We start from the raw sequence: 14,927 nt of genomic DNA, 5'->3' as shown, positions 1-14,927 counted from the left end.
AGCCTTAGTTAAACAGTCAGTTTTGTTACATGTCTGTTACTCTTGCTCATGTTTCTATTGAGTTAAGCACACAGTGAACACAGCCTTAGTCATACAGTCAGTTTTGTTACATGTCTGTTACTCTTGCTCACATTTCTATTGAGTTAAGCATAAAGTGAACACAGCCTTAGTCAAACAGTCAGTTTTGTTACATGTCTGTTACTCTTGCTCATGTTTCTATTGAGTTAAGCATAAAGTGAACACAGCCTTAGTCATACAGTCAGTTTTGTTACATGTCTGTTACTCTTGCTCACATTTCTATTGAGTTAAGCATAAAGTGAACACAGCCTTAGTCATACAGTCAGTTTTGTTACATGTCTGTTACTCTTGCTCACATTTCTATTGAGTTAAGCATAAAGTGAACACAGCCTTAGTCAAACAGTCAGTTTTGTTACATGTCTGTTACTCCTGCTCATATTTCTATTGAGTTAAGCATAAAGTGAACACAGCCTTAGTTAAACAGTCAGTTTTGTTACATGTCTGTTACTCTTGCTCATGTTTCTATTGAGTTAAGCACACAGTGAACACAGCCTTAGTCATACAGTCAGTTTTGTTACATGTCCGTTACTCTTGCTCACATTTCTATTGAGTTAAGCATAAAGTGAACACAGCCTTAGTTAAACAGTCAGTTTTGTTACATGTCTGTTACTCTTGCTCATGTTTCTATTGAGTTAAGCACACAGTGAACACAGCCTTAGTCATACAGTCAGTTTTGTTACATGTCTGTTACTCTTGCTCACATTTCTATTGAGTTAAGCATAAAGTGAACACAGCCTTAGTCAAACAGTCAGTTTTGTTACATGTCTGTTACTCTTGCTCATGTTTCTATTGAGTTAAGCATAAAGTGAACACAGCCTTAGTCAAACAGTCAGTTTTGTTACATGTCTGTTACTCTTGCTCATGTTTCTATTGAGTTAAGCATAAAGTGAACACAGCCTTAGTCATACAGTCAGTTTTGTTACATGTCTGTTACTCTTGCTCACATTTCTATTGAGTTAAGCATAAAGTGAACACAGCCTTAGTCAAACAGTCAGTTTTGTTACATGTCTGTTACTCCTGCTCATATTTCTATTGAGTTAAGCATAAAGTGAACACAGCCTTAGTTAAACAGTCAGTTTTGTTACATGTCTGTTACTCTTGCTCATGTTTCTATTGAGTTAAGCACACAGTGAACACATCCTTAGTCATACAGTCAGTTTTGTTACATGTCCGTTACTCTTGCTCATGTTTATGTAGAAGAATCATTCTTCTTTCCAATAAATAACTAAAAGTACTTTTTAACAATTCTGTAAAACTGCTATATTTTGGGGCCAAAAAGTGGTCTTACTGGACCTACTCCTTTCCTTTTAGTCAAAGGGTTTTGTATGGTATTGATTTTGAAACAATGATTTTCATGCCTGATACTTTTGCTTTTATATTCCCTGAGTGAAGCTCAAAGTGAACACAGCCTTATGACAACAAGTGCTGTTGGACGATGATGTACATGTCCATTTCTCCTGTTTCTAGTTCAAAGTATTTTGGAATTAATATTGATTCACTCATAAGGTTTTTGTATGGAAAATAAAAGATTTATTCTAAAACCAGTTGTTAACATGATACAGCTTATGTTCTTCACATATATATACCCAACAGGAGGTATAGTGCTTGATTTTCATATGAGTAAGACAATCTCTCAGTCTGTTAAATTGATACTGGTATCTAGAGCTGGCATGTCAGTAACCTCTGATAGTCCTTTGTATATTTATTTATCATAATGATTCATTGTCATTTTGCTTAGTATTTTAACATCAGACATCTTCAAAACTGAATTGCATATTGCTGTGTGTTTGTCTATTGCCTAGAGGTATAGGGAGAGGGTTGAGATCTCACTTAAGGTAGATCATAAGTAAATATTTTTTGAGACAGAATTTTCTTATACTTAGCCAAAATGAAGATTTTAGTATTCTCTTTTCAGAAATGTAATAAAAAGTATGGGTCACCGTGCTATTTTTCAAGCTATGCGTCATTGAAAATTGTCTAAATTTGGTTAGATTGTTAATGGAAAAACACGTTTGTGTGCATAAAAAAAATCTATGAGATAGAATTTTTAAATAAATTGTGAAAAGATAGGTTTTGTACTATAGTTTAAGAAAATAAAAAGAAAAAATGGTGTCACCGAACTTGTTTTCTTGTTACAAGTAAAAAGAAAAAAATTCCCTATCAGTCTAGTGTAAATTTTGTACTAAAAGAGTTATCTTCCCTTAAATGACTCATTTGAAAAAAATGATTCTAAATGCAAAAACAAATATATTTGTTCAAATATTTTGAATTATAAAATAAATTACCAACTTTTCTTTATATTATCAAACAGTCGAACCTTTAAATTGCAAATCTGTCTCCAAATTTGCAGATTTAGTCAAATAACTAGACCGATTTTTTACGTGATTATACAATCCAAGATGACGGTATACGCGGGAATTCCATGTACCTACCTTAATATGTTTAACCATGCCCCATTTTTGCACCTGTCCTTAGTCTGGCGCCTCTTAAGTCTTTGTAAGTCTTGTATGTTTTTAAAAAGTTTAGTTCATTTATATGTTTTTAAAATATTTAGTTCATTTATATGTTTCGGAGTTTGATCGGACATCCATTTCACTGAACTAGTACATTCGTGTTAGGGGCAAGATAAAAGCCTGCCTTCAAGTGCAGGATACTCTCGCTGTGTTGGAGACCCATAAGTGGCATGAGCTGTTTTCTGCTCTTACATGTAGGTAGGGTTGTCTCTTTGACACATTCCCATTCTCAATTTTCTCACATACAGCTTTATACCAAATTTCATGAAGCTCTGAAAATGTGACAATAATTCCATGGGTTTAATCACTCCTCCCTCATGAGGATATTTTAGCTAAACTTAATCAAATCAACGGCACCAATTTTCCTGCACCAGATGCGCACCTCGACAATACACGTCTCCCCAGTGATGCCCGTGGCCAAAACACTTGAAATCCAAAGCATATACAAAAGATGAAGAGCTACAATCCAAAAGGTCCAAAAAGCATAGCCAAATTCGTGAAAGGAATCAGAGCTTTGCATGAGGGAGATACATTCCTTAATTTATAATAATTTCTAAGATTTGTTAACAGCAAATTTTAATAACACAAAAAATCCGTATTTTCATGCCAGTACCGAAGTACTGGCTACTGGGCTGGTGATACCCTCGGGGACTAATAGTCCACCAGCAGAGGCATCGACCCAGTGGTAGTAATCAAATCAACGGCACCAATTTTCCTGCACCAGATGCGCACCTCGACAATACACGTCTCCCCAGTGATGCCCGTGGCCAAAACACTTGAAATCCAAAGCATATACAAAAGATGAAGAGCTACAATCCAAAAGGTCCAAAAAGCATAGCCAAATTCGTGAAAGGAATCAGAGCTTTGCATGAGGGAGATACATTCCTTAATTTATAATAATTTCTAAGATTTGTTAACAGCAAATTTTAATAACACAAAAAATCCATATTTTCATGCCAGTACCGAAGTACTGGCTACTGGGCTGGTGATACCCTCGGGGACTAATAGTCCACCAGCAGAGGCATCGACCCAGTGGTAGTAATCAAATCAACGGCACCAATATTCCTGCACCAGATGCGCACCTCGACAATACACGTCTCCCCAGTGATGCCCGTGGCCAAAACACTTGAAATCCAAAGCATATACAAAAGATGAAGAGCTACAATCCAAAAGGTCCAAAAAGCATAGCCAAATTCGTGAAAGGAATCAGAGCTTTGCATGAGGGAGATACATTCCTTAATTTATAATAATTTCTAAGATTTGTTAACAGCAAATTTATATAACACAAAAAATCCGTATTTTCATGCCAGTACCGAAGTACTGGCTACTGGGCTGGTGATACCCTCTGGGACTAATAGTCCACCAGCAGAGGCATCGACCCAGTGGTAGTAATCAAATCAACGGCACCAATTTTCCTGCACCAGATGCGCACCTCGACAATACACGTCTCCCCAGTGATGCCCGTGGCCAAAACACTTGAAATCCAAAGCATATACAAAAGATGAAGAGCTACAATCCAAAAGGTCCAAAAAGCATAGCCAAATTCGTGAAAGGAATTGTTCAAACTATGATTTATTTTAAAGTTCTGCAGACGATATCCCTGATGATGTACAAGGCTTTTAATAAATAAAAAAAAGTACAAAATCACATTTGTGTCATTTAATAATGAACATGAAGTATATAATTTGGCCTATATTGTATTGACCAATACAAATAAATTCTTAAAATTCAATGAATTTTACAAATTGGTTTATATACTCAACTTTGTACTTTGTAACTTGTTGCAAAATTTACAAAAATAATGAGCACATTTGATATATAATTTGTATGAATACAATGCTTATCAATTGTAGAACTAATTTAATGTGGTCTTAACCAATGGCAAACAAACAATTAAGCATCAACACAACCGTTGTCATGGTGATGAAAACAAAATAATAATAATGCATATTTTTGTCAAATATAGAATCTTCAGTATCATTGCACATGGTTCTCGTACATTTCATATTTACGCAATATCAATAAATACTTTTGAACACAGAAAAATAATTACCAAGGCAACCATGGTTCAAATCAATGGAAAACAATTAATACAAGAGATTTTTGCATTAACAAGAATAGATTTGATGGGTGGAGCTGAAACAGTATAGATCCCTGACATTAATCATGCATTTAATGTATTGATAAAGAATTAAAAGCATGAAATGACAAAGGAACACCAAAGGGAGATAATTTTGATTACTGTTTTTTATATGAAATTCTCATAAATGAATCCATGGTTACCTCACTTGATTTAAACTGGTTACCTTCCACATGTGCAAATTAGGAGATCCAGTTTTAACAAAACAGATCACAGAAACTGGAATGATATAAATAGCCTTACAAACAATGTACATTTAACTTAAGCAAATCTTTTCTACAAATTTACACTTGGGGACATCTCAAACGTTTTTCCCCCTTTATAAACAGCCAAATATTTATAAAATAAGACTTGAAATTCATCAAGAAATCGTGCCTAGTCTCACATTCTATTTGTCTATCTAACAGGAAGGTTTTCTACTTTATTGCCCAGTTTTATGTATGAAAAAACATTACAACTAACAATACAAGAGATCTAGGCTACTGAGATGTGACTGGATTTGCACAACTTTTTAATATTTTAAAAAACTTCAAGGATCTAATAACTTGATCAAATATAGCTTGGAAATAAATAACTTAATAAATTGTAACCATCAATTAATTTCCAATAATTTCATTGAACTAAATAATTCCCATATCTGATTACTATGAGCTTAAAAATCTCAACTTCTTCCAACAAAAAAATAAATTATGAGAAAAATACAAATGAGCATGAAAATTTCAATAAAACTTGCAATTTGAGCTATTATAGTAGAATTAAATGCCAAAACAGCCAGTTACTAATGTTTGTAAATATTCTGTTATACGTATGAGTGGTTTGAAAATCTGTATATTGTCTTTGTCCAAGTACTACCCACATTCAACATGATGAATTTTTTGACAAGTCACTATTGTTGCTGGTTAATTTGAAAATCTTTCCAGATACTCTAATAACCTTTTTTCACAAGCTATATTTAACCACTAAGTTCTACAAACCAGTCATTATTAAAGAGTGATAAATTGTTAACCAGTCATTATTAAAGAATGATAAAGTGTTAACCAGACTTTGAATCAAGACGTCACTGTAAGGTATTAACCATTGTATCCCTGTTTAGCACACTATGTCCTAGCACCATATTTACAAACTTATATTGTTCATATGAAACAAAATTAAATAGCACACTGGTAATCTATTGAGGGTCAACATATATAGCACTGATGTCAGTTATATGTTGTTGCATAGAAAAGCAAGGGGTTGTACAAAATCAGGTGCAGCCAGCTGTCAACTCTTCAAATGTCCATGGAAGCCTGCAAATATCTTTTTTAAGAAATTTAGACCCCCCTTTTAAAGATCAATCCAATAATAACAAGGAGGTCAGTTTTTTCACTCTTCAGAAAAACCTCTCCTTTTCATCTTTACATTTCATTACAAGTCTTTGTTTGTCATATAAAATTTATCAATTTATCATATCTGTTTACACAGTATTGAGTGCCTACTTTTACAGGTTGTTTAACATATCAATTAAGATTTATACTCATTTATATGTTAATCATTTTTGATATATTTGTAAAATGTGCAAATTAATAAAAAGAAAATATATGTAATGATCTTTTGCTAAATTTTTATCCTATTGGGATATCCATCACTAGAAACTTGAAAAGCTGACCTCTTTTAATTTAGTAACTGTAAAACTGACGACTTCTGTCTGAGAAACAATGTATAGGGGATAGGTCTATGGAGTTTATAATTGAAGCTTCCTGTCAACTTTTATTAGGGGTGGGGCAGAATAGTTGACTGTCTGTAAGCCATGGTATCTTTAGATAAACATTTTAGTTTTAAACAGAGTATTGTTATAAGTATACAATTACAAACAATAATGGCAATTGTAAATTTAAAGCACTTCACATACAAATTGTTGCATCACTAAGGCAAATGACAATGAGACCCAATTACCCTTATCTAAAATATCTTCATCAGATTTGTTGCTACAAATTGTAAAGGATTCTGGGTAAAATGATATGTCTACACTTATTAAACCATGATTATACCTATCAACCAACATTGAATGCATTGGATTATTCAATGATAATACCCATGATCCTTCAGATTCCATAACAACCAATCGTTTGCAGTAACAAATGATTTAAATCTAAGCCAATGGAATCCCTTGCATATATCAAATGCTTTATTGCTATCAAATTGTTGTCTTCATGAAAAGATAAAAAAAAATCAATTCCTTTGGGGAAAAAATTAATAAGATTTCACAACTATCAAAAACTAAGGAAAGTTTTGTTTTGCATTTTACATATCAAATATCTTGTCACACCAAATCTTTTAGAAAAGCAGTTAGTGTCAAAAATTTATCTTAAAAATATTGCATTGCATAAAATATTAAACCTATGTACTTATTGTGATTTTCTAGATATTAACCCAGTGATGCATGGAATGAAGATGAGGTCATGATCTTTAAATCATTTGACTGCAGACGTGAGAAGATGAATGTGATCAATGGTAATAATAATAGATACACAAATGATAAACAATATGTCAATTATGTCCACTTTTTGGCATTTTCACAATTTGATTTCCATTCAAAAATAAATTACTATAAATATGATATATATATATATTATATTACTTCAGAGATCAAAATAAATAAACTATTCATCTATTTATTTCAAACTTCATTGTTTTTCCTATTTGATAATTTTTTTCGTCATAACATACAATATACTGTTGATTTTATAACGAGACAAACAGCTTGTTTAACGATAGTTTGTGTAAATAAAAAGCATCGGCTGATGTTTCAAAAGTCACAATTAATTCAGAATACCGATACTTAAAACCTAGATATTTTTTCACATTCAATTTCAAATTTAGCCATTCTAGTGGACTTTGCTTCAATTTATTTCCATAATTTTTACTGTATTTTAGTTAGAAAATATTCAAGCTCATTTATATTGGCGTTGTTAATTTTCCCAATGAATAAAGTCAAGACAATAAATTGCTCACCAAAATAAGTTGGTTTACAGTATATAAGAATGTTGATCTATACATAACAGGAGTGGGTATTGTCAAAAGTTTCTCCTCCTTTTGGAGAGTATTTTATTATAACAGGTAGAATGACTTCCCCCTTCCCTTTAACTTGTATTTTTGGCTAACAACTATGGGGTTTTAACTTTCTAAGGCAGACCTTAGATATTCCTCTATTATTCTCAGTACTACCTAATGGTTTTGATTAATTAAACTTCAACAAAAATAAATATCTGGTTATCTGCAAATAATGTTTGCAAACACTAACATAACAAAACAGGTTTCTGTATTTCTGTTATTTAAATCTTTAGAAAATATATATAGAATATTTAATCAAAAATAACCAAGAGACCCTAAGTGTTTGACCGAGAGCAAGAAGGTAAAATCAATGTAAGAACACAATTTCAAAATATGAGAATGCATACCACATGTCAATGGTTTATCATTAGTATTTCATTATCTGAAGAAATAAATTAAAATTTGATTATACCAAAAGTGCCAAAAGTCTATAGTAAGTACAGAAGGATCAACCAGATGGCATATTTTAACATGTAGATGGTGTTGTCTACCAGACATTTATCCATCTGTGCCGTGTTGCTAGACAGCATTAATTAAGTGCAAAAAAAAGAAGAGATTATGCAATGAAAAAAAATGTTTTTTATAGACATTATCCAGTCATCATGGACTTTTAATTTTTTAAACATATCTTGAATTTTAGTTCTTAAAAACTTGAAAAAAGTCTTTTTTTTTAAATCATAGAATGTTTTAAAAAAATGTGAATTTACAGCATCTAATTAAAACAGACTAGAATTTTCAAATGGATTAAATCTTGTATTTTGTTTATTGGGTATTTTAACATGGAATCAATTGACTTATTTATCAAGATTAATAATAGGAATATCATTTGACAAAATTTTAAAGTACCCTTTTTATAAATTTTACTGATTTTTGCAAAAATGAACCACATGTTTCAAAATCACTACTATATGAACAGGTCTAACATACAAATGTGGAACAAAATACACAATTCTTAAATAATGCATAAACTAAGTCTATATACAAAATTTTTAATAAATATATAAATATTGAAACAATAAATATAGTTTTTTGACATATTTCGGCAAACACCACCGGCTTTTACAAAAAAACAAAGGGAAATTCTTCTTGCACCTGACGTATAATCTTAATTGATTGAGAATTGGATTGATTCAGAGTTATATTATTCATACACCTAATCAAACCAATGATGTAACTGTATTCTAATTTTGGTGTACTTACAATAAAAATACCCATAATTCTCTAGATTCTGACCAAATAACAAACAAAACATTTAATATTAATGGCAGCTTAAGAAACCAGATTGTCATTCCATATTAAACAAGTCATTTTTATTATAAACAATTAAAATTCACAACCAAGATAGTTTTTGAATGTGCATGATTAACACAAAGCTAGATTTTTAGAGTTCATGTGATAAAAGACTTCAGGAAAAAAAAATGTATTTGAATCATTCATAATTTTGATTTTGTAGAAGTTGAAAATTTAGTTTAATAATGACAGCTGTCAAAATTTTAACTGATTTTAATATGCACATAAGACTATGGAAATTTCAGTACCCAACTGATAATATCTGGTTTAGCTGACATCATTATAAATATAAAACTTTCAGTATTCCTTTATTTGTACATTCATTTTAACTTCTACAAGAATAGGACAATACAGAAGAATTACCCTTTGTCCCCATTCTATCACAATGGCTCACAACCAACCATCATGCCTTGATTATCCCCCCTGATAGCACTCTCTAATAATATACACAAAACAACTTTGGCATTGTTCTTCATTAATTACATAAAATTACACAACTTGATAAAAGACACTAGAATCCTGTTTGTTGTATCTTGTAAACAATCACTTATGACTAGTAATAACCATGGTCAAGTTATATTGCTGTAGTAACAACAACTTTTATTGCCGTAGTGACATGAATGTTTCCTGTGGAATGCACTTTTCTTGTCATGCTCCTTTGTTAAGTACTTCAAAGTCAACTGAGATCTATAAACAAACTGAGATTTTGGAAATGCCATGGAAACAGAAAGATTTAAATTTTGCTTAAAATTATTTAGCAAATAATTCTGCATGACAGTGTAACAGTGGCCATTTTTATTAAACTGGAATCTTATAACTGAACTTTGCAATGGAAGAACAACTTAGCACTTTAAGGCTTAAACCATAAAATTGTGTTATCTCAAAAACTAAACTTTCAAATGTAGTAAGCATAACATGTTGAACAACAAAAACTTTGGAGGAATGTATGAAATATGTGGCTAAAATACTCCTTATCTCAAATTTAATCTGAAGTTAAAAGGATAGTCATGGTCAAAGAAAAAGGTACCAAAAATACTTTACAAATGATCATTTCAGATATCATTAAGAAAATAAACATAATTTAACTACAAACATTCAACTTTCTACAATATGAGACCAAATGTTTTAATTCTTATAAAACAAAATAAACAAACTAAAAAGGGTTTATAGAACTGAATAAAAACTGTCCTCTCCGATCTGACAACAGGGCACCTGATCTCCCTCCAGGACACATTTATGGTAAGACTGTTGAGGAAGGAAGACCTTGAGAATGCCATGGTTTTATCACATAGGTTGTCAGCCAATAGCTGCCATACACTTAACTACAGGATCACTGTCACGTCTCTCTGATCTTTTGAAGACCAATTTGTACATAATATACCAGATCTGGCACAGAAGAATGTAAAGTCAGAGATCCACACTGATCGTCAATATCACCATAAAATTCTACAACTAGAGAAATATAACTTGTCAGTAACAAATTAAAATTTGGAAACTGAAGTAAAATAAAATATCAGTAAAACAATAAAATTCACAACTAGTGAAAAATAAAGTATCAGTAAAAACAATATTTGTAACACTTTGAAAAGCCAAATTGAAAAGCATGTGTGAATGCTATATGGGGTATCTTGCTTGAAAAAAATCCTTGTAAAATAATTTCTGCACTTGTTCATCATGATGTTTGCTTATATTTTTTTTTTATATTACAACAGCTTATAATATAAAGTAAGGTCAGGATTTCTGTTTGAATATATATATATATATATTGCGAAAGCAAATTTACAGATCTAACATTGTTGGGTTGATGTTAAGACGAGTTGTATATATATATATGTATATAATATAATATAAACATTTCACATTTACAATGTCTCATTGGCACTCATACCATATCTCATATCTATTATAATAATTTCATTTTCATTTCTTATGCAAGTTTTTTTTTCTTAAATATGATTGCTGGTTAAAAATTGTTCAAATGTCCTTAGAAAGATAGAGACTAATTAAAGGAACATTGAAACAAAAATATAAGGCAAATTTCTAAAGCAACCAACAATAAATAATGTATGATAATTTGTATTGCATTATTTTCTTACCTTTATGATCACTATATACAGATTCTGCTTGATCCCAGAATTCATGGCACTGGACGACATAATTAACTATACTATGATACTGTTGAGTAATGGAATGTATCCGCTGAGGAACTGCCACCGTTCCTGGTGATGACATGGTTGGTTGGGTGGAAATGTTCCCATTTGGAAGTTTGGAAGGCGTATAACCACTATCCTGTAAAATAAACATTACATAATATAGTAAGGCTGAATTAGATTTTCTGATTGATGTTGAAGATGAGTCCCTGCCCAATTTTTATTACATTAGAGGTTATTGAAATAATATTTATTGCATAACAAACATTACACAGATGTCAGCCTTGCAGCAGTCACACAACTACAAAAATAATATCAAATATAAAATCAATATCAAATTTACAACATAAAAGATATCTATAATCTTGTTGTTCTGTATTGCGTTTTATTTTTTCTATTTTTACTCCTGGTACATATCCCTGTCCTATTTTAATGATTTCTGTTTCTTTACTTCATGTTTAAATTTCACTGATTTCATTAATGATTCTGATGTTAATATACTTTTAGTCTAATGATCCTTTTCATGAACTGATATATTTGAATAAAGGTTTTACCTACAGTCTCTTTAAACGATTATTGATGTTTATAAATTTAGATGTCAAGATTATTGTCCTCTATATACAGAAGTTACAAGGAAACATTTAATGCTGTCCTAAATTCTGAAAGAAGATGATACTTCCTTATATTTTTTTTTATAATCAATTAAAATGTAATAATCCTATTTTGTAAAGAGAACAAATGATAGGAAAGATGATGTCTTGAGTCCCCCAAGGTTTAAATAAAAGCTTGAAGAAGAAGATGTATTACCTGTGATCTTATAGACCCATCACTGCCAGCAGGGGAAGGAGAAGGCGACATGGGAGATGGCGTCGATCGGTTGTTCCAATGGGGGGACGGCGCATGAGCTGGTTGTTTTGATGATGAAGTCTGAAAAACAAAATTATCATTAAAAAAAAAAGATTGAAAATTTAAAGACAATGAAATGTATATACCTAAAAAAGAATTTTTAGTAACATACAACTGAATGAAACCAATTCCAAGTATTTTACTCTAGATATATCTTGTTTTAATCAGATATGTTATTTCATCAGTTTGTTGTGCTACATTTTCATTCAAGTAAGTTTATCATAATATCATCTGTTTTGTTTTAAAAGTGCAATAAACTTTCTGCAACGTTTACAGGCCATTTTAGAATACATTTGTCCATTCAAGTTAAAGATAGAATGTATGTAATAATTTTTTTTCTTTCTTTCTGGTTTGCATTATCAAGAAGAATTAAAAAAAAATATCATTTGTGTTGTTGGGTTGTTTTAATGTTCCATTAAAGCTGTATATTGAGAGATCTTAAACAAGAAAGAAAACATTCACATTGAGACTGGAGTTATTTCCCCTGGTCCACACATTATTAAACACCTTATTATGAGCTTATTTACCTTGTTATGTTCATCAATGATTTTCTTGAACTTCAAAGCTTCGTTTTTTTTCATTTTGTACAACTTAAAACATAGTATTGACTGGATTCTATATCTGATAAAAGAGAAACAATATATCTTTGGTTCTACATTCAGAATAATTCAGTATATCAGTGACATTCTCACATTCAAAATCAAATTGTACAATTTTAATCCTAACTATTGGTGTTTTACTCAAAACAAAATAACGACACACAAGTTCAAATATTAACACTATTTACAATTATCCATTATCATCTGACTAAATACTATAAACCTAATAGGTTCAACACTTACATCATTGGTCAATAACATACTTTTCATAAATGTTTTTTTTTTTAATAAATCTGCAATTGCTAATTGATTTGATCTCCAGTAGTCAGCCGTAGGTTCTTATCAAATTCATAAAAACAAAGGTTGCAACTCCTCTAGCAATGTTAAAAGCTATCTATTTCAGACCTTTTTAGCTCTTCTACATTTTAATCAAAGTCTTATCTGGCATTTGGTCTCAAACATACTTGATGAAAAAAAATTCTAGAAACATGTGACAGAGCACCGAAACCAGTATGGTATATCAGTCCCCACTCCACCATTTTTTTAAAATCCCAAATAATAACACTTACATTAATACTGCTAGTTTTTTCTCTGTTTCTGAAGTTTCAGCACTGGGCCTTATTTTACAGATATGACTACAAACAAATGAAACAGATTATCAATTATTCATAAAAAAGCACATATATTTATGGAAAGATCTACAGATACTCAGCATTCATTTATTTCCATAATTACCAATTTCCATGGATTGAGGAAAACTTTAGTGGATATTTTGATTTCAAGGTTTTGCCAGAATCTCTAGTAAATTTCTATTTTATGAACATCTTGCTGTTAACTTATATCCAGGAAATCCACAGACAATAATGATGATGAATCCACAGTATGAAGCAACATAAAATATAAGTAAAACATTGTGTGCCCATCTTTGTTCAATAGGAAATATTGAACATTTATATTCAGTTTGTATTTATTATTGTATATTATGACAATTGTTTATAATGGGAAATTTATACAAAAGATTCCCACATATGTAGCTAATTAAATACAGTCTAAATTTCAAAACACTACATTGAATTATGAAAAACAAATTATGAATACAATACCATAAGTACAACAAGTATAAATCTTGCATTAACCTGCTTTAATAAATATGTATGTATCCCTTATAAGGCAGTTGTATTGTTGTCATTAATCAGAGAAGTAATGTAATCCTAAACACTTTATTGAAGAAAATCATGACTATGTAAAAGTCAACAAACTATACATTTGAGTTTAGTGAATACATAATTAATGGCAATACTGTATTCCATTGAAGTAATGAGTTTTTAATACCTCCTGTAGGATAAAATCTCCTTACTGCAAAGTCTGAAGATTGATAAATTACAAAAATGTCAAATGAACACATGTTAATCCTGGTAACAATTTTAACAGTTAATAATTCTACAATTCTTCAATGTTTATCAATACAAATGTTTATGTATTTTGTAAAAGAGTTTGACAATATCATGTGAATTCTTTTAGACTTAAAAATCCTAATTTGTAAAGTCTTCTTTGCATGTAAACCTCCCAACCAAATTGATTTGAATGATTTTTGTGTTTGAACACAACTTTTAAGCACCGCCAATTTTTATCGATGGAGGAAGCCGGAGTGCCAGGAGAAAACCATGACCTTCTACAGGAAAAATGACAATCCTGGTCAATTAAGATTGGAGTTGAGTGCACCCACACGAGTGGGGATCAAACTCACAACCTCAGTGTTGACTGGATAGAGATTTCAGTAGTAACTACTTAGACTGCTTAAGAACATTCTGGTTATAGTATAATGTGCAAAATAATTTGCAGTGACAGTTTAATATCTGAAATAGTCCATTTAGACAAATTCAAGGTTATTAAAACTGTCCTTCCCAAGTGTATTTGTAAAGTACATTCAAGAGAAAATCACTGTTCATAATCTGAATTATATCAATGATGGTAAAATGTACTAGATATGCTCATCAGTAAAATACATAATTATTCTCTTGGTGAGGATTGCAATAAGAAATTGTATCAATTTATTAGATTTAAAAGTAATTTGTTTGGGGGGATTTTCATTACACTTACAGAGCCTATATCACAACATCCTTTTATGTTGTGATCTGTACAGAAAATAAATGGCTTTCTC

The 14,927-nt window shown here is 31.0% G+C and overlaps 1 protein-coding gene and 1 long non-coding RNA gene across 2 annotated transcripts in view; both read right to left on the bottom strand.

Annotated features, from left to right (window-relative positions):
* Positions 1-4,235: 4,235 nt before the first annotated feature.
* LOC134697043 (uncharacterized) lies at positions 4,236-8,278 on the bottom strand. Its single transcript, XR_010103060.1, has 2 exons — positions 8,234-8,278; positions 4,236-8,203 (listed from the first exon to the last, which is right to left on the bottom strand). It is a non-coding gene; the product is annotated as an uncharacterized LOC134697043 (long non-coding RNA).
* A 59-nt stretch (positions 8,279-8,337) lies between these two features.
* LOC134697042 (AF4/FMR2 family member 1-like) overlaps positions 8,338-14,927 on the bottom strand; it is a 68,032-nt gene continuing 61,442 nt past the window's right edge. The window contains exons 16-20 of the mRNA XM_063559059.1: positions 13,336-13,401; positions 12,695-12,788; positions 12,069-12,188; positions 11,208-11,400; positions 8,338-10,563 (exon numbers count right to left, since the gene is read on the bottom strand). Of these exons, the coding sequence (XP_063415129.1) occupies positions 10,448-10,563; positions 11,208-11,400; positions 12,069-12,188; positions 12,695-12,788; positions 13,336-13,401 (589 nt within the window). The 3' untranslated portion in view covers positions 8,338-10,447. The remainder of the gene's footprint in view (positions 10,564-11,207; positions 11,401-12,068; positions 12,189-12,694; positions 12,789-13,335; positions 13,402-14,927) is intronic.

The sequence above is a fragment of the Mytilus trossulus genome, chromosome 14, assembly GCF_036588685.1.
Source record: "Mytilus trossulus isolate FHL-02 chromosome 14, PNRI_Mtr1.1.1.hap1, whole genome shotgun sequence".
Classification (NCBI taxonomy): Eukaryota; Metazoa; Mollusca; class Bivalvia; order Mytilida; family Mytilidae; genus Mytilus; species Mytilus trossulus.
The sequence above is the reverse complement of the archived record's forward strand: the minus strand, read 5'-3'. Positions and strand labels throughout refer to the sequence as shown.